Below are 21,162 nucleotides of genomic sequence, written 5' to 3' on the forward strand. Positions count from 1 at the left end.
TTAGGTTTTTTTGGTCTCTTTGTATCTTTTGGGTCCAGAATTTGCCCCAACTGGGCATGCATACAGTTATTTTTAGTCCCAGGCAGTTTCTTTGTATTTTTTTGCTCGAGGAGAGGTGTGTCCAGGTGCAAGCACTGCAGCGCTGCAGCAAAGGGTCCCAGGTCCCAGCCTGTCTCACCACTGCCAAGAACAGTTATTCTTGCCAGTTGTTTTACATCCATATGAAATTCTCACATTAATTGTATGATCTAAGGATTAGAGTCCCCATTTTACAGATGGGTAAATGGACCGTTGGAGAAGTTAATTCTCCAAGGGTAAATGGACCCTTGGAATTTGTCCAAGGTCACAGAGCAGGCACTTGAAATGAACTACGACACCCATACCTACATAGAGCTTGACAGTTTATAAAGCACTTTCTCACACATTGCTCCTCCTGAGTTGGCACAAGACTTTGAGGAAGGAATTCTGCTCTGTCTTTGCCAGTAAGAAAACCCAGGCCCAGCGTGGCTTGCCCAAGATCACCAGCACTCAAACCCAAGGCCCTGTGATTCCTGATCCTGTGCTCCAAGCCCTACCTCAAAGAGACCTTGAGCGAAAATGACTCAGGCACAGGTCCCACTCGTCCCCTCTCCCCATTCTGTGGGGAGCTATAGAGGAGTACGCAAGTCATAACTGGAGTCAAGCTGGAAAATGCTTAGGGTCACAGGGAGAGCAGGAAAGGGGGCACCCAGGAAAGATGGCATTTTCGGGAAGGACCATACATTAGGCCCCCAAAGAGATTTGGTGGGTTTTCCTTCACTGTCTGCCATAAACCTCCCCCTTTGCTGCTTCTGTCTGCCTCCTTAAAGCTCTGTCTTGGGAGAGAGGTATGCAGGTTCTTAACTGATGAAATGTGCCAGCGTTTAAAAGATACAAACCTGACCAATCGTTCTTTTCAGAAAAGAGATGTTAGCGGAACAAAAGTCCCATTCAAAAGTGCTGGATGGCGTTTGTATCTCACACAGAAAGGAAACGAAGAGAGAGAAGATGGAGGAGGAGGGAGGGGGAACAGCAGGGAGGAGGGAGGGGGCAGAATCTGGGGATGGAAGGGTGATCCGGGCTCATTGCATCCAAATCAAAGACCCAGAGGGTAGGGACCTGACTGAGACCACACAGCAAGATAGTGGTGAACTGGAGCCAGGAACCCAGCCTCTCCACCCTGTGACGGGCTCATCCTGCCTCTGCAAGCTGCCCTCAGCTACAACTCGAATTGTTTGTTTCTGAGAAAAAGTGGAGCTAAAATTCTGCCAATGTAAATTCTGGTGCGTACATCTTTTCCTTCTGACCCTAGCCTGAATAATCCTATCATTAGACTTAGCAATATAAATAAAATAATCATTTAAAAAAGAGAGAAAAATGGGAATTCCCTGGCGGTCCAGTGGTTAGGACTCGGCACTTTCACTGCCATGGCCCAGGTTCGATCCCTGGTCGGGGAACTAAGATCCTGCAAGAGAAAGAGAAAACAAAAGAGCTGGGAATTTAGAAAGTTCTTAAGAAGGTCTTCTTGAGGAATTTGGATTCAGGGTAAAAACTCTGCTCTGATGAGTTAAATATTCTTAAAATGTGCCATGTGCCAGAGCTGATCAAAATACTATAGATAATGTTTTTTAATTACCAGGAATTGCAGGAATTATTATCCCCTTTTGACAGATGAGGAAACTGAAGCTCAGAGAAGTTCAGGCCCTTGTCAAAGCTCGCACAGCTAGTAAGTGGCAGGGCTGGGCTCGAACTCCAATCCACCCACTGTGCTACCCTGCTGAGGTGTGAAGTCCATATGTGATCAGCCAACCGCACTTGAAGGTGACCAACTGGAGGATGTGACAGGGAAGCATGCATAGCAGTGTCAGGGGAAGCCTCAGAAATGGCTGAGTACCTGAGTGAGGAAGCGGGCTCTGCACCAAGGTCGCCCTGAGCTCAGCCTGGCAGGGTGATGGGGATGGTAGAACTGAAATACAAGGTGGGCTCAAAGCCCCCTTTTGGAGAGAGCTGAGGACATTCCCACTGATGCCATCCTGTGCAACACTCTGTGAGAGGCAGACCAGGGTGGCAGGTAAGGCTACTCTGGAAGCCAGCTGCCCAGGGGCTGGTCCCAAAAGTGCCGCTGTGGAGCTGTGTGACCTTGGGCAATTTCCTGGATCTCTCTCTGAAACTCTATAAAATGGGGATGATAAGAGCTTCACCTGGTACAGTGGCGGTATTAAATGCATTAATAGTTTAAAATCTATATGGCAAACACTCAGTAAATGCTAACCATTAGAGTCACAGTTCCCATTTGAGGCTGTGATCTATATACACCTGGAGCATATGCTTAGGTAAGGCAGGCAGAACAAGGGCCCTAGGCACCAGCATGCAGAGCTATGCATGTGTGTGTGTGTGCGCGCGTGTGTGTGTTTAGACCACGGGAGAGCTCCCTCCTCCTGTAGAATGGTTGTCACGAAATCCTTTCTGTGGACCAGACAGCAGCGCTGGAGGATGGAGACGATGGAGTCAGGCAGGAGTGAAAGGAAGAAGCCTTTGATGTGTAAGGCTCTGGGTTCTACTCAGCAGCCTGCACCTACGGACCAGATGGGCTCCCGGCTTCTGTGACATCAGTCCCTATTCAGTACATATCTGTTACCAAGAACCAGCCCTGTGCTGGGCACTAGGGCCACAATGGTGACCACTACAGACACTAGTCCCGCCTGCACAGGGCTCCCAGTCTCACAGGGAAGAGAGATGAGTGACAAATGTGATACTTTTGTCAACAGGCAGGCTCTGGGTGCTGCAGGTGGGCCCAGGGGAGCTGACGTTAGGAGGGACCCTCAGGGAAGCCTTCACTTTTAGGAAGTGACATGAGCTGGATCCTGAAGTTGTAGAACGTCAGCTGAGTAAATGGTAGGATGGAGAAGGGGGGCAGTTTCCAGGCGGTGGGAACACATTACCATAAAAGGCATCCTTTATAGAGCACATATCATGCATCGGGGTCCTCCAGGGCACTGTGCATGCATTACCTCATTCAATCCACGTAACAACCCAATCGTAGGCACAATGGGTGCCCTTGTTTTACAAAGAGGGAAACTGAGGTCAAATAACTTGCCCAAAGTCACACGAGTAGGCATTGGTGGAGTCAGCACCAGAACCCAGGTTGCCTGACTACAACCCGTGCACATAACCCTTAGGCTGCCAGCAGGAAAGAACAAGTGGTGCTCAAGGGATGGAATGAGGTTTGGTATGACTGGGGTGAGCATGAAAAGAGGAGGGTGGTGAGAGACGAGGCTCATGAGATGGGCACGGGTCTGACCACAGAAGGCCTAGCAGCCTTGTTAAGAAGTTTAGATGATTTCTGAGAACAATGGGCAGATTTGAAGGGTGAAAACCCTTCAGGTGAGTCACTGATCCAAACTGTATTTCGGAAGTGCCCCTGGGGCTGCTATGCAGAAGGTGGACTGTTTGGAGAAGTCAGTGACATTGGAGGTGGGGACCCACTAGGAGGCTACAGCAATAGTCCAAAGGAGAAGAGAGGGTGCTTGGACCAAGGCAGTAGCAGTGGGGACCAAAAAAAAAGGAGCAGATTCATGAGATAGTTAGGACAGAGATGCAGTGACCTTGAGAAAACACCTACCATAGGCTTTGATTTGTGGTCACAGGCAGAGGCACAAACTTTCTGAGCTGTGAGGATGGTAGAAGGCCTGCTTCTGGCTAACCTAAGTTGCCTGGAAAAAAAATAAATAGCAACCCCTCCCTCTCCTACAGCACCAAAAGAGATTTCAAAGCATTTTCCAACCTGCTATTTCATATAACAGACTGTGAGGGAGATGTTACTGCAATCCCCACAGATGGGAAGTGAGCTGCCCAAGGTCACACAGCCAATGGAGAAAGATCCTGAATTTAACTCCAACTCCAGTGCTCTCTCTGGCACACCACAGAATGTCAGAGCCCAAAAGATCCCTTAAGTCATCTGTTCAAATATCCACATTTTAACAAAAGGAAAACAAGACTCAGAGAGAAGTGACTTGCCCAAGGTCACACAGCCAGCAAGTAAAGGCTTAGACTAGAACTGAGGACTTGACTCCCAAAAAGGTTTGTATTAAAATATCTGCACCATGGAGGTGAGGAAGGACGGGACTGATCCCCAACAGCAATGGCCCAGCCTCCCACTGCTGTGACTAAATGCTGGCAGAGAAGTGAAACTCAGGCAAATGGTCAGCCTACCTGGGCACTGCTGCCCCCCACCGAGTTACAAGCATACCAAGCTCGGAAATGGTCAGTACACACTGTCCTGTAACCCCTCTTGTCCCTAACCCTGGACAGCAACTAAGCTGTCTTGGGTCGATGGTGCCACCTGGTGGCTGGTGCTGGGAAGAGTCTGACCCCTTTGTCGCTTTTTACCGTCCTCTTTTCTAGTCTCTCTAGGGGCCATGCCTTTCTCTCTGTTTCCTCTCATAGCTCAGTTCATCTCACTACGAGCATATCTCCTCTAGCATCTTTCAAGTCTTCCTAAATGACCTTAGGAAATTCTCTTTTTCTTCCTCTCCTCCATTTTAGTCCATCAGTCCAAGGAAGGACTAATGTAAATGATAAACTTGTACCAATGAAAATGAAAACTGGAAATTTCAAAATGAAATTACACACACACACACACGCACACACACACACGTGACCAACCACTGACATTCTGGAAAAACTCAGAAGCCCCGGTGGAATCAGAACAAAAATCTCCCTTTTTTTCAATTGCCTTTCACACCTGCTTTTCCTCAAAGGCCAGGAGTCAAGATAAACACCAAACCTACTTCTTTATTTCATTTTATTTTGTTTCATTCCAAATCAACATTATTTGCTGGGGTTTTCCCCACCAAAACTATGCGCTGGGTGGGGGTCTCACGGGCCTGCCCTGAACAACTGCAGAGCTGAGCTGGGATGGGGAGAGGTGGCTGGGTCCCCAAACACCCACTCCCTGGGCTCTTAGGGAGCACTAGGAAGCTGTTGTTGGCCCCAAAGGAAGCCTGCTGGACGGAGTTCAGACCTCAAACCCTATGATATTCCACTGGAAGTGAAAGGAGCCTCTGTAGCTGTGCCTTTCTGTGGAAGTTCAAGCTTGGGAGAGGACCCAGAAGCCCTGCACACCCTAATCTGTTAAAGAACGGTTTCCAAAGCCCAGCGTGTCTTGTCACTCCCTCCCCAGCTCAGAAGCCTGCCATGGTTCCCACTGCCTTCAGGAGAAACTGATGGCACCTTTCTTTTAATGAAAACCACTTAACTGCTCTCCTTCTCTGTGCGAGTGATAAGTAAGCTCAGAGTCTGCAGCAGCCTGAAGCAGAGATCCTCAAAGTCCAGTCCAGGAACCCCTTGAGTGATCCCTAAGACCCTTCCAAGGGGTCTGTGAGGTCAAAACTATTTTCATAATAATACAAAGTTGTTCTTGGCCTTCTTCACTCTGATGCTTTTCCAAGTATACAGTGGCGTTTTCCAGAGGTTCTAAGATGTGTTATATCACAACAGATGGGATACAGAAGCAGATATGAGAACCCAGCTGTCTTCTATTAAGCCAGACACTAAAGAGATTTGCAAAATCATAAAGCAACGTCACTCTAAATGTTTTGGCTTGGAAAATACAGTCCTTTCTTTTTCAAACAACACATTATTTATGTTATTTATTACTGCTATTTTTAATACATTAATAAATATTTTAAAATTTTGTCCATTTTAATTAACCCACATAAATTCAAAAGCTCCTTGAGGTCCTTGATCATTTTTAAGAGTTTAAAAGCGTTGCAAGACTGAAAGTCTGAGAACCACTTGTTTAAAATAATGCCAAGAGGACTTGAGATGGGACCAGGAGAAGCTCAGAATCTTGGTACCAAAGAGAACCTTGATCCCATGTTTTAGATGAGGAAACTGAGGCCCAGAGAGAGAAAGGGATTTCCCCAAGGTCACCAGCAAGTCAGCCACAGACTGAGGACTGGAACCCAGAGCCCCAGGCTCCCTCCTCTGGGTTCCCTCCCCTGCCTCATGAGCCTCTAAGTACTTGGAGTGTTGCAAAGTCCTGAACTGCAGATTCTGCAGCCAAGGATTAACCATATTCCAAAGACAGAGAAAGGACCATGGGATTCTCTGCCCCACAGTGCACCAGGGCATGCGGAGTGGGGAAGAAAGCCAAGTCCACTCCACCTTGAGCTCCAGACGGCCCTGGCAGGGGGCCTGCCCGCCATGGATGAGACCGCACAGCTCTCCTGGTTGACCCCAGAGCCGACTCACACTGTGGCCCCTGCTCTTTACGTCCCCCAGGGCTCTCTGGGACACCAGTGCACAGTCCCGTGGGAAAAGCTGGTGGGGGAGGGGTGGAGGAAGCCTGGGTGAAGCAGGTGTGCAAACAACAGGGGTGGGGGGAGGGTGTTGGCTCTCATGAGGGCTCTTACTCACTGAATCAAAGTGAAACTCAGGGACCTAGGGGCCAGGAGGAACTGAAACCTGACCCCCCCGCCCAAGGGACAGACCCTAGGCACCAGGGAAAGGCCCAAGGAGCCCCTCTGATTGACCACCTGGCCTCAAGTCCCCTGCTTTACCAAGGAAGCCTCGGACACTTGTCTGCCTGGCTGAGGTGCCAATGACTGCAAGGCCGGAAGGACGGGAGAGTGGCCAGCCAGGCTGGGAGATGGGTCCTTAGCATCACTGCCACTAAGCGCTCCCGTGCCTGGACCACCCATCTGGCAGGTGTGAACTGAATGACCCCCGTCTCACTGTTCTTCTGGGCTGCTAAGGGGTGGGGCTGCTAGGCCCTGCCCTACTGCCTTCCCTCCCTTACCTACCTCCGGCCTGAGAGCCTGACTGCCCAGTTCCCTGACCGCATGCACGCACCCGCGGGTGTGCGCGCACACCACACACACACACACACACACACACAGCCCCATCCAGCTCGATCAGGGCCCTGCCTCCCATAGGCTTTAGCTGCCACAGGCTGGACTCAACCAGACTTGTTCTTCAGAGTCCATACTAGGACTCCAGAAGCTCAAAGGCATTCAGGTAGAGAAAAATAGAGCACAAACGCCGTGAACAAGGTGAGTACAGAGCAGTCTGAGAATCACAGGCCCAGCAGCCCCAGACTGGGGGTAGGAAAGCCTGCCCAGTGTCACAAAATCTGATTTTTTTTTTCCAAGAAAGGCTAGACATCCAAATGGGAAATCTCCTTATTTTTAAATGTTGGTAACTAACTCAAAATCATTTTAAATACAGGACAAGCCAAGTAAAGCATGACCAGAAGGCTGGCAATCAGATTCAAAGTGATGCCCTCTGAGCAAGCATGTTGGTCCGGGCCCCTGCCCAGACAAAAAAAGAACTCAGGGAAGGGCCCCCTACATGTCCAGCCTGAGGGTACATTCAGGGGACACCCTGTGGAGGGCAGGGAGGGAACCTGCCCTGCTGAAGCCCCAGGAGAGACCAAGACAAAGTGGTGGTCATTTCCTCCTCTCTCTGCAGAGTCTGTCTGGTCTCCAAAGCTCCATGCTGGCCTGGGATGAATCCAAGGGCCTCAGCCAGTTGTGAGGGACCAATGGCCCAACACTGAAAATCCCCCAGGGAGTGGACTGGCTCTGGAAACCAGGCCAGGTCAACAGACCAGCCTCAAGGACAGCATACCAGGTGGAGGGCTTTGCCTGGATAATGGCCCAGAGACAGGAGAGCTCAGAGACTGTGCGGCGACTGGAAGCACAGAAGGGATGGGGAGGAGGAATGGGAGGCCAGGGAGGGAAGGTCAGGGCTCACTGTCAAGAGTTGAGGCCCAGGGGTGATAGGCTGATGGGGTCAGGTCAGGGTTGCTCATGGCGTTCAACAGTGGGGGCAGCAGATGGGCCTAGGAGAATGGAGGAAAGGAGGGGAGGTAAGAAACTAAGATTTGGCCTGTCAAATGGCAGTAGGATATCAAGGATGTTCTGAGGAGTCCGTCTGTCCCTCTAGGTTTTCTGGGTTTTTACCATGTGAAATGCCATTTTTACTGGTCAGACCCCTTCTTTTCTCCAAGCCTGTTTTCCCATCTGAATAATGACAAGGTGACACGTCCCAGATGCTCTCCAAGGCCCTTCCAGCTCTGACAAGGGCTTGTGAAAACCAAGGTGGTGACCCCAAACCCCTAGAGGCCCAGCCCTCCCAGGTCCAAGTATTCTGCCTTCTGCCCTCCATCCTGGAGGTCTCCACCACCTTGTGTACCCAAGACCTCACTTCATGGAAAACTGAGGCTTAACCCTTTTATTCTTCCACCAAGGGGTTGAAGTGAAGGTCCTGAAGGAAAAGGAAGCAAAGGAAAGCCGGGGGCCCTTCCCTTTGCAGCTGACACCTGGGGGCGCTGTTGTTCAGTCTTGGCGCCCAGAGAGGCTGACTGTTACAAACAGGAAGTCAGGGAGGGGGGCAGGGGGGGATCAGCCAGTTTCAGCTGCCAAACAGAGCTGCAGCGGGAGCCTGCTAGCCCTCAGCCTGGACCGGCCTCACACGCTCAAGCCCCGGTCTCCTTCAGGGGCCATTTATTAAATACTTAGGACCACCAGGCCCTGGAGCTAAACCCTTTGCCAGAACGACTTCATTTTATCCTCACAATAACGCCCAAAACTTGTGCCCCCTCTACTTTCCGATGGCAAAATGCAGGCTCCGAGAGACTAAGTAACTTGCCAAAGATTTCACCACACAGAGTCCTCGAACCAGTTGGTCCCTGGCCTGTGAGCCTGGGTCCTTGCCTCAACACCTCAGGTTATTTGGGGGTCTCCAGAGATCACTGATCTGTGGAATGGTGGTGCCGCAAGGGTGCCTACAACTCCCACCTGACTCAGGAATCCTGAGCTTTTCCACACACCCCAGTCCCTGCTGGGAAATCTGAGAGCAGTCTCTGCATCTCTTGCTCCAGCTGGCTGCCTTCGGTCCTGAGTCCGGGAGCAACAGAGTCTGAGTGTCAGTAAAAGAAGAGGGTCCTAGGAGAGGAAGGCCAGGGCCTGCCCAAGGTCAGAGGGTCCCTGGGGCCCCACATGGTCTGTGAACTTCTGAAACCCCTTCCCTCCCCAAGATGACTCCCATGGAGGTCTGCAGGGCAGGGCTGAGCTGAGGCTCCCAGCCTGGGATAAGGGGAGGGGGGAGCTGGTAAGAGAGACAGCAAGAGCCAATACAAGAAAAGAGAGAGAGTGGGTGAGTGCACATGAGAGAGAGAGAAAGAGAAGAGAGTGAATATGAGAAAAAGAAAGAGAGTGAGAGTTGGAACAGCAGACAGAAGCAGACACAGAGGAAGTCTCGATAAACAGGATATAAACAGAGGCAGAGGGGGCTGGATGAGATGTACCTCCAAACAAAAGACACAGGGAGAGACACAAAGACAGAGAGGAGACAGGCACCTCCAGAAAGAGGGATGGACATAGTCATGACAGGAGCCCCCGCTAAATGCCCCCAAACTTCCCCATGAGGGTCTTACTGGACTTGGCATCTTTTGAAAAGGACAGGCCCCTTCCTGTGCCCTCTGCAGGCAGAGGGCAGTCCAGAGCCCAGAAATTCCACCTGCAATGTACCCTCCACTGCCCCCAAAGAAGCTTCCACACTGGTGCTGGATTGGCCAGCTTTCTGAGCTAGTGAAAGGCATTCGCACTCGGCTGACCTCGGTGTGTTGAGGGCCTTTCAAACTGGCGGGATGAAGGGAGGGGGAGGTCAAGGGGACCTGAATGGGGGCCCTGGAGACGGCGGAAGGAGGCCCCACCAGAGATCAAAGGCCCAGAAAGGAACAGAGGGTCTGGGGCTGCCCTTTCACCCATGGCCGCTATTCACAGCTCTGCCTACTCCGCCAAGTCCAGCCCCGCCACGACCTCCTCTGGGCCTTCCAGGGAGGGAGGCACTGCCCGGGCTCTGTCCCCATAGCCCCACAGGATTCCTTAGGCCCATGCCACAGCTTTCTCCACGGACGCTCTCAGGACAGCCCAATCAAGAGACGAAGCTGCCTCTCACGCCTGGGCAGCACCCCAGCCTGACTCTCACCATCCACAAGCCTCCTGAGCCCTCTGGGCACCAGGCCCTGTGCCAAGGGGCCAGGCTGGGGGTAGAAACACAGGCGATGCAGCCCCGCCCAGTCAAGCCCACATGATGGCGGACTCAGAGTCAGGCAGGAGGAGGGAAAACAAGTAGGCAGAACCACTTCCAGATGCCAGGCAGTCACAGAAGCACTTGTCCCCCAGATTGTAACAGGCCTCAAAAGTCATGGAGTCCAGAGACTTCCCTGGTGGCGCACTGGTTAAGAATCCGCCTGCCAATGCAGGGGACACGGGTTTGAGCCCTGGTCTGGGAAGATCCCACATGCCGCAGAGCAACTAAGCCCGTGCACCACAACTACTGAGCCTGCGCTCTAGAGCCCGCGGGCCACAACTACTGAGCCCACGTGCTGCAACTACTGAAGCCCGCGTGCTGCAACTACTGAAGCCCACGTGCCTAGAGCCCGTGCTACGCAACAAAAGCCACCGCAGTGAGAAGCCAGCGCACCACAACGAAGAGTAGCCCCTGCTCACCGCAACTAGAGAGAGCCTGCGCGCAGCAACAAAGACCCAACACAGCCAAAAATAAATAAATAAATAAATAAATTTAATTTTAAAAAAAGTTGTGTAGTCTAAACCAAAATGCCTTCTTTGACTCTTCTGCCCTTCACCCCTGCTCATACCTCCAATGACAGGGAGCTCACTACCTTTCTAAGCTAATGCTTCTAACCTTGGCCCAGCCTGGGTGTTGTCTGAAAGCTGTTCCTTGCACTGAGCCATGATCTTTCTCCCTGTAGCTTCCTTTAACCAGCCCCAGCTCTGCCCTCAGAGGCCCCACGCACCTTATCTGCTGCCTCAACCGCAGAACCGTTCATCTGAGATTTGGACACAGTGGCCACATCCCCAAGGCTGGTATTGGAGGCACATGTCCCAAGGAGAATCCTAGAATTTCTAGACTAAAAGGGCCCTTGGCAATCCACTGGTCTAACAGTGTTTTAACTTGTTTGTTTTTGCTACAGAACTCTTTACTCAAATAGAGCTTTCCACGGAAGCCAAAAATACCAAGAGAAACACTTCTAGTTGAGGAGACTAGAGATTCTCCCCACCACCACTATCCTCACTAATTGTGAACCCTCTACAGGCACGTGACCAACCCATTCTACGGAGAAGCATTTATTGAGCACCCACTATGTGCCAAGCATTTGTATTCAAGCCATGTTATCCAACAGTAGCCACTGGGCACATGTGGCTACTGAGCCCTTGAAATGTGTCTAGTGCAACTGAGGAACTAAAATTTTAATTTTATCTGATTTTAATTCATTTAAGTTTAAAAACAAGCTGTGTAAAATATTTTTCCCTTTATAAAGTGCCACTTCCTATGAGAGCCCTTACCAGATCCTTTTGGTCAATGTTGGCCCTTCCCTGCCCTGCCCTGCCCTCCCACTCTGGTGCCATCCTCCCAGCACAGCATCACCCCACACACTGCCCATCAGAGGGACTTTGGGTTGTCAATCTTCCCCACCGGCCTGCAAGGTCTAGAGGGCGGGTCCTCTGTGATGGAACTCTCCCACCACCCACCCCTGCCCTGAGCCCATGCCCACAGGGTAAAACCCAAGTCCAAGTGGAAGACGACTGTGAACCAGAGCTGAGCAAGGAACTCCACCCTGCAGAACTTCAGTCACCTCATCTGAAAAATGGGGATGGGGACCCTCAGCTGTCTTCCTCTTGGCCCTCTATTGCCTCTCTTGCCCCATGGCCCTTGCCTCAGGCTGCTGACGGCTCCTGAGGAAAATGGTGCCACGGTCTGCAGCCTCAACGGGCCAGCATCCAGCGCACCAGCATCTCCCCTGTGTTTCCCCAGCGGCTGGTTCTTACTTTCTCACCGCACCCTTGGCAGCATCCAGCCTGCTGAGCACGCCCTTCTGCTTGAAACCCTCCAGGCTCTGCCCAGCCCCAGGCTGCTCCACCTCCAAAGCATCACTCTGGAGGGGCTGAGGAGCAGCAGGTGGCTGGACAATGCCAGGGAGCTGAGGCCTCAGGGGCTCTCTCCACTCCTTCCCACCCCACCCCACCGCCTGGCCATACCAGCCCTGTGGCTTTACCAACATCGTGGAACTCCCTGGGGCCTTGGTTTCCTCCCCTATAAAAAGGGGGTGGCAATCTCTGCCTCTTCAGCTCCTCCTGAAGGCAATGCAAGGATGCAGGGAGCTATAGAGGGAGGATGGGAAAGGGCAGTAGGGAGCACCACACTGTACTGCTCCCAGGCAGTTTGCTGATGTGAGCAAGGGCACTTCTTTTTTTTTTTTTTTTCAGTATTTTAATAACAATCAAATGTTAAGTGATTATTTTGAGGAGCAATGTATTTATAACACATCCTATAAAGTGGGTGTGTTTTGGAACCACAAAGACTCAGGACTATGTACAACATGGAAATCCACTGTGTCTAGTCTCCACAAGGCAAGAATAATGTTGACTCTCTCAACCCTTCCAATATTTATGTGCAACATGTGTATCATTTCAGCTGATCTATTTTGGAAGCTTAAAAATGGAGCTATTCCTAAACAAGTAAAATTTTAATGTATCTTGGCACATGAAAGTACATAACCTGTGAAATATGCACATTTCAGAAGCAGAAAATTCTGCTTTTCCTGCACAACTATGCCTATTAATCCTACTATGGTAATTTAAACAACCACTTGGAGAGTTTAGTCTTAAGGGTTAAAAACAAACAACTAAAATCTGAGAAACACCAAGTTCAACTTGATTTACTATCTTTTATATATTACGCTTCTGCCCGTCGTATAAAGGCCCCAGGGTCCAGACTGAAATTTGCCAGATTCCTTTTCATAATAGAGATTTTAATTTCATCTTTTGTTCTAGAACTTAGAATTTCCAAGTTTCATTATGTTTTTTTTGTTTGTTTGTTTGTTTATACTGTAGGTTCTTATTAGTCATCAATTTTATACAAATCATTGTATACATGTCAATCCCAATCGCCCAATTCAGCACACCACCATCCCCACCCCACCACAGTTTTCCCCCCTTGGTGTCCATATGTCTGTTCTCTACATCTGTGTCTCAACTTCTGCCCTGCAAACGGGCTCATCTGTACCATTTTTCTAGGTTCCACATACGTGCGTTAATATACGATATTTGTTTTTCTCTTTCTGACTTGCTTCACTCTGTATGACAGTCTCTAGATCCATCCACGTCTCAACAAATGACTCAATTTCGTTCCTTTTCTGCCCACGTCTCTGCCCAGCCACATCCACTCTCAGTGATGCAGGGCAGGGGGCAGGCGGGGGCTCTGCTTGTTGCTTGAGTCTGTCAATCTTCCCAATCCTGTAAGCTTTCAGGACCATCAAATCCAGACCACAGACTGGATCACCTCCGAAGTCTTTCTGGGGATCAGGGCTCAATCATAAATTCCAAAACTGAAAGGATCTCAAAGATCATCCAATTCTGCATCTGATTCTTGATAGTCTTATACAGCAGCCCAGCAAATGGCTACCTAGGCTCTACTAACATACCTCTAGTGACAAGGCACTCACTACCTCCTGAGGCAGCCCCCTTTGGCCATAGACCACTCGCATATTTACAAAGTTATTTTTTACTCTGAGCTGAAATCTATTCTGCATCTGCCACACACTGGCCTTTGAGGCCACACAGCAAAGTCTCATTCCTCTTGCCTTCCATGTCAGCCTTCCAAATACTTGAAGGCAACAATCCAGTCCTGCTCATTCTCCTCTTCTTGGTACCAAAACATCCCTAGAGCCTTGAGGTATTCTCCAAATACCTCTCCATCCGGGTTATACCCATCTGGACACATCCCAATTTGTCACTGTCCCTCTTAAAGGTCAATACCACAAATGAGTCACAGCCTTCAGGAAGGATCTTCCAGCACAGAGCAGTCTAGATGAACAACACTCACATCCTGACCACTCTTACACCTTCTCAAGCAGCTTGAGAGGCTAAACAGTGACCACTGATCAGAGGCTGAAAGCCAACAGAGCACTCAACAGACACAGTGACACAGTCCCCCCAGTTCAGGACCTGTGTGTTTGATGGTAAACATCAAAGTCAATGTTTTTCTCTCTTCAAAACTCTCTGCCTGTATCCCTCAACCTCTGAGGGAACCTCACATACCCGTCCCTCCACATGATCAAACACAGCAGGCCCCAGCTTGGGCACATCTGCTGTGAGTCCAGGTGACAAGGGGAGAAAAGATGACACCATCAACGCCATAAACCGACAGAGATGGTAGGCCCACTGCCTCCTGCAGTACCCAGTACAGCAACCCTGAGTTAAAGACTTCCCACATCTGCTCTGAGTGTTGGGGGGTGAGGGGGCGGAGAGGTGAGGCAGGTTCCAGAAGCTGTGACTCATCCCCCATGTACTCCACAGCTCCTAACAGAGGCCACAGGCCCAGCTCCTGCATGGCCTGGAGCCCACACACCACAGGCCAATCCACCGCTGGGCCGACTCAATTTTCTAGTTACAGATCTTAAGTACTTAGGCATGTGCTCGCGAGAACATACATCCATCACAGGGAGCCGAGAAAGGGAATTGTGCTGAGGAACAGAATAATTGAATCAAGATTTCTGTCACCCTGCTCTCAGCCCCTAGACTACAGCCCGTTTTTTTTTTTTTTTTTTTTCCTTTCCTGACAAAGGTTTTACAGACTCCCGGGGGGTCATTTCTCCTCTCAAACCCATTAATGTCAGCCTGCTGGCAGCCTATCCAGGAAAAGGAGACCCAGGTTAAGGTGGGCCCATGTCCGGGACAGAGGCGGCGGCCAGCTCCCAAGGCCCGGGTGGCACAGCGAGGGTTGCGAAAACCAACAGGGAAGATTGTCATCTATTTAATCCCGGGGAGGCCCCCTGCACTCCTTCCTTCCAGGCCCAAGGACAGAGATGAGAAGATTATTCACTTCCTCAACGCCCCCCATCACCGCACTGAAGGCCTTCTGAAAGAGGTGTGCTCAGACCCTCGGAGAGCCCACCCGCTGACCCTGCCACCCCATGTGTGCCCCTCTCACTTTGCCCAGCCCCTCCCTCTCCCCTAGGCCTCCCCCCAAAAGGGACACTGCTGCTGTGCTCATACCCTCCACACCCTGCCCTCTGGGCATCACATCTGCAAATGCAAGGGCTTCTTAGAGGCCGCAAAGCACAGGCCCCAAGGGCTCTGCCAGGCCCGCCTTTCCCACCAACGGGGTGAAGATGGGAGGAGGCCAGCGAGAAGTCCAGTCCCAGCCGGGGCCCTCTTCCTCTCCCGGAGGGCTCAGCCCCTTCCCCGTGGTCAGGACGGGACTGGGCTGGGCCAGACGCCTCCAGCGCTCTGAGGTAAGGGGTGCTCAGTGGGCGTCTGTGCTTCCACCCCTGACTGAGGGCCTGGAAACGGATCCCACAGATCCGCTCAGGCCCATCCCCGACGGGCAGCGCCGGCGTCTCTTACCTTCATCTCTCTTGCGCTTGTTGGTGTCGGCGCTGGGGGATGTGATGCCCAGGATGCCGCTGATGGAGTAGGAGGAGCCGGCTGAGTCCGTGCTCACCGAGGACACCTGCGTCACGGAGCCGGTGGACACTGCGCAGAGGGAGAAGACGGTCAGGGCCGGCACGAGGCTGGGGGGCGGTGCCGGGGAGGAGAGAGGTCGGCCCCGCCTTCGGGCCAATTCAAAGGCACTCCCCCTACAGGGGGCTGGTGCGACTGGGAGAGAGCCGGGCAGGGCAGGTGTGTGCTGAGGACACTCGCCACAGGGCAGCGGCCAAACCTGGGCGATGAGAGTAGCCCAGAAGAGAACTGACACTGCAGAAGGGAACACGGGCACTAGTTCAAACCCCAGCCTGTCCGAGGATGCAGGAAGCAGGGGGATGGAGCAGAGAAACGGGGGAGCTGGGGCCCACCACCAGCCAGTGCTAGAAACGACCTCACTCCCTACTTACAAATCCACCCATACACGCAGACATAAATATCTGCACACTCATACACAGAGCCAGCAAAGCACCAAATACAGACTATCTCTTCTTTTTATAGTTCCTCGCTGTCTTTTCTCCTTCCACTTTACCTGGATTTTAATATTTTATATTAATTATATAATATTAATATACTATATGTTATACATATATTGATTTATAATAATGATAATTTTTTCTGAGAACTTACTCTGTGCCAGGCACTCAGGCATCATCTCATTTAATTCTGAGAACAAACTTATAAGCTAGGTCACTGGAAAGGTAAGGGAACCAAGGCTCAGAGAAGGTAAGTGACTTGTCCAAGGTCACACAGCTAATAAGAGGCAGAGTGGTGACTGGAACCAAAGAACTAAAGTCAACCCCTATAGTAATCTGCTCCTCACTAATGAATAATGAAAAACAATAATATGCTTCACGTTCATAAAGTGCTTTTCATTTGATGCTTGCAATAACCAAGAGTGCTATTATTCATCCGCATTCATCAGGTGAGGCAACTGAGCCTCCACACAGCAAAGTGATTGGCTCAAAGTCATCTAGCTAACAAGCCGTAGCACCAGGGCTCAGCCTTGGTTCTACTCAAAGTCTAGACTTCTTCTGCCCAGAAATGTGGGTTGGTGACTTATTGTGACTGAGACCAGGTATCTAAGTTCCTAAAAATAAGAATGGGGGAGGGGAGGTTTGTGCAAGTTTCACATTAACTCCTGGCCCCAGAATCCAAGGGGGAGACCTGTCGGTCATCAGGGTCCTCTCAAGCCGTACAGCTGAATTTCCATTTCTGGGCTGTGGGAATTCTTTCTTGGTTCATTAAAACCTACAGACCAATTTCAGACACATTTCCTTCGGCTATAACTAGCTGGAGGCAGGTGGAGCTGCTTTTGACTCAAAGTGTAGGAAATTACTAGAAATGGTGGTGTTTGGTTGAGAAGCTGTTTGTTGCTTTCCTTGGAGCACATTCAGCTCTTGCTCCTACAGACCTAAAGGGAGCAGTGCCTTTCTTCTCATATTTGAGTTTGATTTTAGATCTTCTTTAGGAGACACAGAAGTAGAAATCGTTAACTTCTCTTTTCCTTCACCAGAAGAAGCTCCTCAAAATAGATTTATGCAAATCTCACAACCTTTTCTGTGTTAAGGTGCAAAGAACAGAGGAAGAAAGAAGCTCACCAGTCATTCGGTGCTTTAAACAACCACCACATATAACCAAGGCTCACCACGTTGCTGACAGAGCCGATGACATGTGTTTCAACATTTTGTAATCACACTCGGCTCAAAAGATTCAGGTTCCAATTCTGGCTCCACCACTTACTGGCCATGTGACCTTGGGCTAGTTATTTCATCTCTCTAAAGCTTCCATTTCCTTACTCCTCAGTAAGTTAATAAATTATAAGGGGCTGTACACAAATAAGATATGGATTTTATACAAATTTCTGAGATAAGGCATTCTGCTGACTGTCAAGTGTAATTATTCCTCTTACCCAATTGAAAGAATATTATCAGTTACCCTAAGTTTGATATACCTTGCTATGTGACCTGAAATTGTTAAAGCTGCAGATGAAATCCCAGCCACAAACACTTCCCCAGAAAGCTCTCCTTAACCCTCTCCACTCCAGCTCAACAAAGCTGATCTTTCCCTCCCTTCTGCTCCCACAGCACCCTGTGCTCTCTTCTTGAGCCTGATCTCAGTGTTTTGCAGACTTCTCTTTGTTATTTTCCCCCATTAGACTGAGAAGCCCTTGAGAACGGGGATTTTGTCCCGCCTTCCTTATAACGTTAGTCTCCACCACCACGGGCTGCATAGCAGGGGCTTAGCAAACGCTTTTTGGATGGATTACTAAATGAAGAATTATTTTATGGAAGGGAAGAATTCTGTCTTACCTTTATGCAAAGAAGCAACCATGAAGAATCAGAGACCTCAGAGGGCACTGGGTTTGTGCCCCTTGCTCCACAAATGGGGAAACTGAGGCTCACAGAGGTGAAGGGGCTTACACAGTTCACTGGTTGACTTAATGACAAAGCTGGAACTATAAGCCAGGCCTCTGCCTGTCCCCCATCACCATGGGGAGTTCAGGTTTTCAGTCAAAGAAGGAGCAACAAAGGGTACACAATCTTTGTGTAATTAAGGTGTGATTAAGTGGAATTGACAGGGCCTGTGGCAGCCAGAACCGTCAGAGGCTTGCTGAATGGTGGCCCGCTTTCTTATAGTAGAATAAGCTTTCCCCCAACTAACCAGAGGTGTTTCCTTTATCCAAAGTGTAGAAATCATACACCTTGTGTAGACACACGTCACTTTCATCTCACGATCTTTGCAGGGAAGGGAAGGCAAGGGAAACTTCTGAACTCCTGGGTAGTAGGAAATATGACTCTTCTCCTTACGAGTCATGGTCACTCTCAGACTTCACCCATGAGTGTCAGAAACCCCACTGGCAGCCCTTGACAGTTCACGGAGCACATGAGATCGAAGCAAGAGAGAGAGAGAAAGAAAGTTTGGGAAGTTTTGCCACATCTTCACTCAAGACTGCAAGTGCACAAAGAATTGTAGAAGGGCTGGTTGATAGAAGAAAAAAACACATTCAAAACTACTTACTGACTAATGATGCAGAAAATGTTATGAATAAGTATCCCTTTCTTGATTTATTACTTTAATTATCTGACATTCTATAGACCCCCATTAGTGGATTTTTTTTTTTTTTTGGCTTAGATTTCAATTTTCTGTCTCATGGTGAAAGCTATTTATCATAATAATCAGTAAAATTCAAAACCTTTTAGCAGTATTTATAAAATTCATTTACCAGGTTCAGCCCTTGGAGAATGACAAAGAAGGCACATTAGTACGTGTGCTGAAGTGTTTTATGCAGAATTATCTGTCCATAAGAATGATTAAAAGTTCTTTAGAGTATTTGGAGCCCATTAGATTTTTAAATTTTTTTTAAAAGTTCTTCTTACCTATGCTGTGACTGGAAGCTGGGACCGGCTGGTTGGGTGGCTGCTGTACTTTTGTCCGGATGATCCTGTGAACAGTTGGGAAAAAAAATAAATGGCTATTTACCATCATGGAGGAGAAGAGATCTCAACTAGCGATGCCAGAAACCTATATCCAGCTGGGTCGTGGGTCAAGTTGGGGCAGAAGTGGGGGCGGATTATGAACCCAGGTCCCGAGTTGGGGGTGTGGAAGAAATATAGACTAGTTCCAACTCAGCCCCTACCTCCCTGGGTGTCTTTGGGTAACTAGCACCCCTCTCGGGGGCCTCAAGTGCCTCTTCTGTAGGAAGAGATTGATGTGTTAATATTACAAAGAGGCATCCCATTCTTGGAGCAGCTCCAGCTCCATAAGGAACTCACTGAGTGAGTTAGAAAGTTCCATCCCTTTCCTGGACCTCAACCTCCCATCTGTGGAATGAAGGCACTGAACCAGGTGACCTCCCTGTCTCCTGGCAGCTCTCACACTCTGGTTTCTCTGCCTTAGAGAGCCACAGGAAAAATAACATCCCTGCCCATCAGAAATTATCAAGGGGGTAGGGGGAGGGATGTGAATGTTGCTACAAAACTAGAAAGGGTTAAAGTGCTGCCAAGAGAGGCCTGGCTTGGCTTTGCTAAGAGGAAGCCTGAATTATGCAAAACAGTGGAAGGCTCTAAGGGGCTGGGAGCCAGGGCTGTCCTGGACTGTCTTTCCAGAGACCTTGCTCCAGTTCTAATATGAACTGGATTGTGACCCTGGGCAAGTCCATTCCATTGAGGCCCTTGATACAATGAGGGAGTTGGAACAGACCAATCTTTGCTTACTTTAAGTAATCAAATCCTTTTTGGAAAAAAAAAAAAAAATTCTTATGGAAAAGTACAGAGTATAAAAAGGATAATAGCAGCAGTGCCTTCCCTTTGCTACCTGGCAGCTCTGATGTCCTTCTGCAGAAACTTGGGCTCTGAGAAGCTTAGTTTGTAACTTTCCAGCTGGGACAACATGTGAGGCCTCCATGAGACCCCAAGCCCGATGCATCGTACAGCAGCTGACCAGGGCCAGGCTAAAAGTCCCTTTTGGGTCTGCAAGAAAGTTCCTTCCCTGGCACTTGGGAGAAGGATAGGTGGTAATAAAATGTGCAACTTCTTTGGTAAAGTTCTATTCCAGTCTCCAACTATGACCTTTTAAAATAACATTTATTAGAGTTTTTCCTAATTATAAAAGTACTTTGTGTTCATTGTAGACTATTTGGCCAACAGGTATAAAGAAGACATCTAAAACCACATTTTGGTATATTTCCTTTATGCTAGCATTCCTGTGCATATTTGGAAATATCCATTTCTTCTTAACAAAATCAGGATTAAACCATGTATACAGTTTTATGTCCTGCTCTTTTCACTCAGCTTTTTCACATTTCAGACCATTCTTTCTGGAAGCTCTTTTCAAGCTGCACTGGTCTCCAGCTTCTGCACGGGGAAAGGGAGAACAGAAGTGTCTCCTGAACTTCACTGGGCCATGGCCCCTGACCTCTGTGATCTCACAGCTCAGTGCTGGGCACTGAGGGTGCTCAGCATCCTCAGCTGGTAGCCTGGAATGGATGTTTCTGCTCACACCACAGCCTAGCCACAGGCCCTCTGGAGCCATGGCCACTTGAGCTCAGCATAGGGCCTTTGCCATTTTCTGATGAGTCAGCATATGTGCTCCCTCAAATATACTGAGCGTTTTGTTTGTTTTCTCCAATATTCAAATAATTTATTTTGACTAAGAAAACATGGAGCGTATTAACAAAGACCTGGGTTTGAGGCAGTCTTTTTGACTACCTGGAATTAAGCTAGCATCTGACCTAATTTTGGATTTTTGTGTGTGTCACCTTCTCTGTATACATGTATGTGTGTCTACAGAGATATAGCTAGATGTGTGAATATACGGATATGCCAGATTTAAATATAGTTTATCTATATTATGGTTTATGTTTATACAAACATATGGTAAAATATTAATAGATTGTAACTATTTCCTGTTGAAGTCCTGTATAAAGTCCTAACTTTTCAAAGCATTGTCTTGCCATTAACTTTCTACGTAAGCAAGGAAAATTATGTTTTCCTTATTTTTCTTTAAAAATATTTATAAATCATTGGTAAAACATTATCAATTTTTATAAATCATTGACAGGCAGCTGCAGCGGCGTGAACGGGCTCCGGATCCGGACTTCTAGAGTTTAAATCCCAGTTTTGCA

The 21,162-nt window shown here is 49.1% G+C and overlaps 1 protein-coding gene across 1 annotated transcript in view; it reads right to left on the minus strand.

The window, feature by feature from the left end:
- The window catches only part of PAX5 (paired box 5), a 176,340-nt gene that overhangs the window by 138,716 nt on the left and 16,462 nt on the right, over positions 1–21,162 (minus strand). The window contains exons 4-5 of the mRNA XM_059926497.1: positions 18,917–18,981; positions 15,459–15,587 (exon numbers count right to left, since the gene is read on the minus strand). Coding sequence (XP_059782480.1) covers positions 15,459–15,587; positions 18,917–18,981 — 194 coding nt within the window. The remainder of the gene's footprint in view (positions 1–15,458; positions 15,588–18,916; positions 18,982–21,162) is intronic.

This window comes from Balaenoptera ricei, chromosome 6, assembly GCF_028023285.1.
Source record: "Balaenoptera ricei isolate mBalRic1 chromosome 6, mBalRic1.hap2, whole genome shotgun sequence".
NCBI lineage: Eukaryota > Metazoa > Chordata > Mammalia > Artiodactyla > Balaenopteridae > Balaenoptera > Balaenoptera ricei.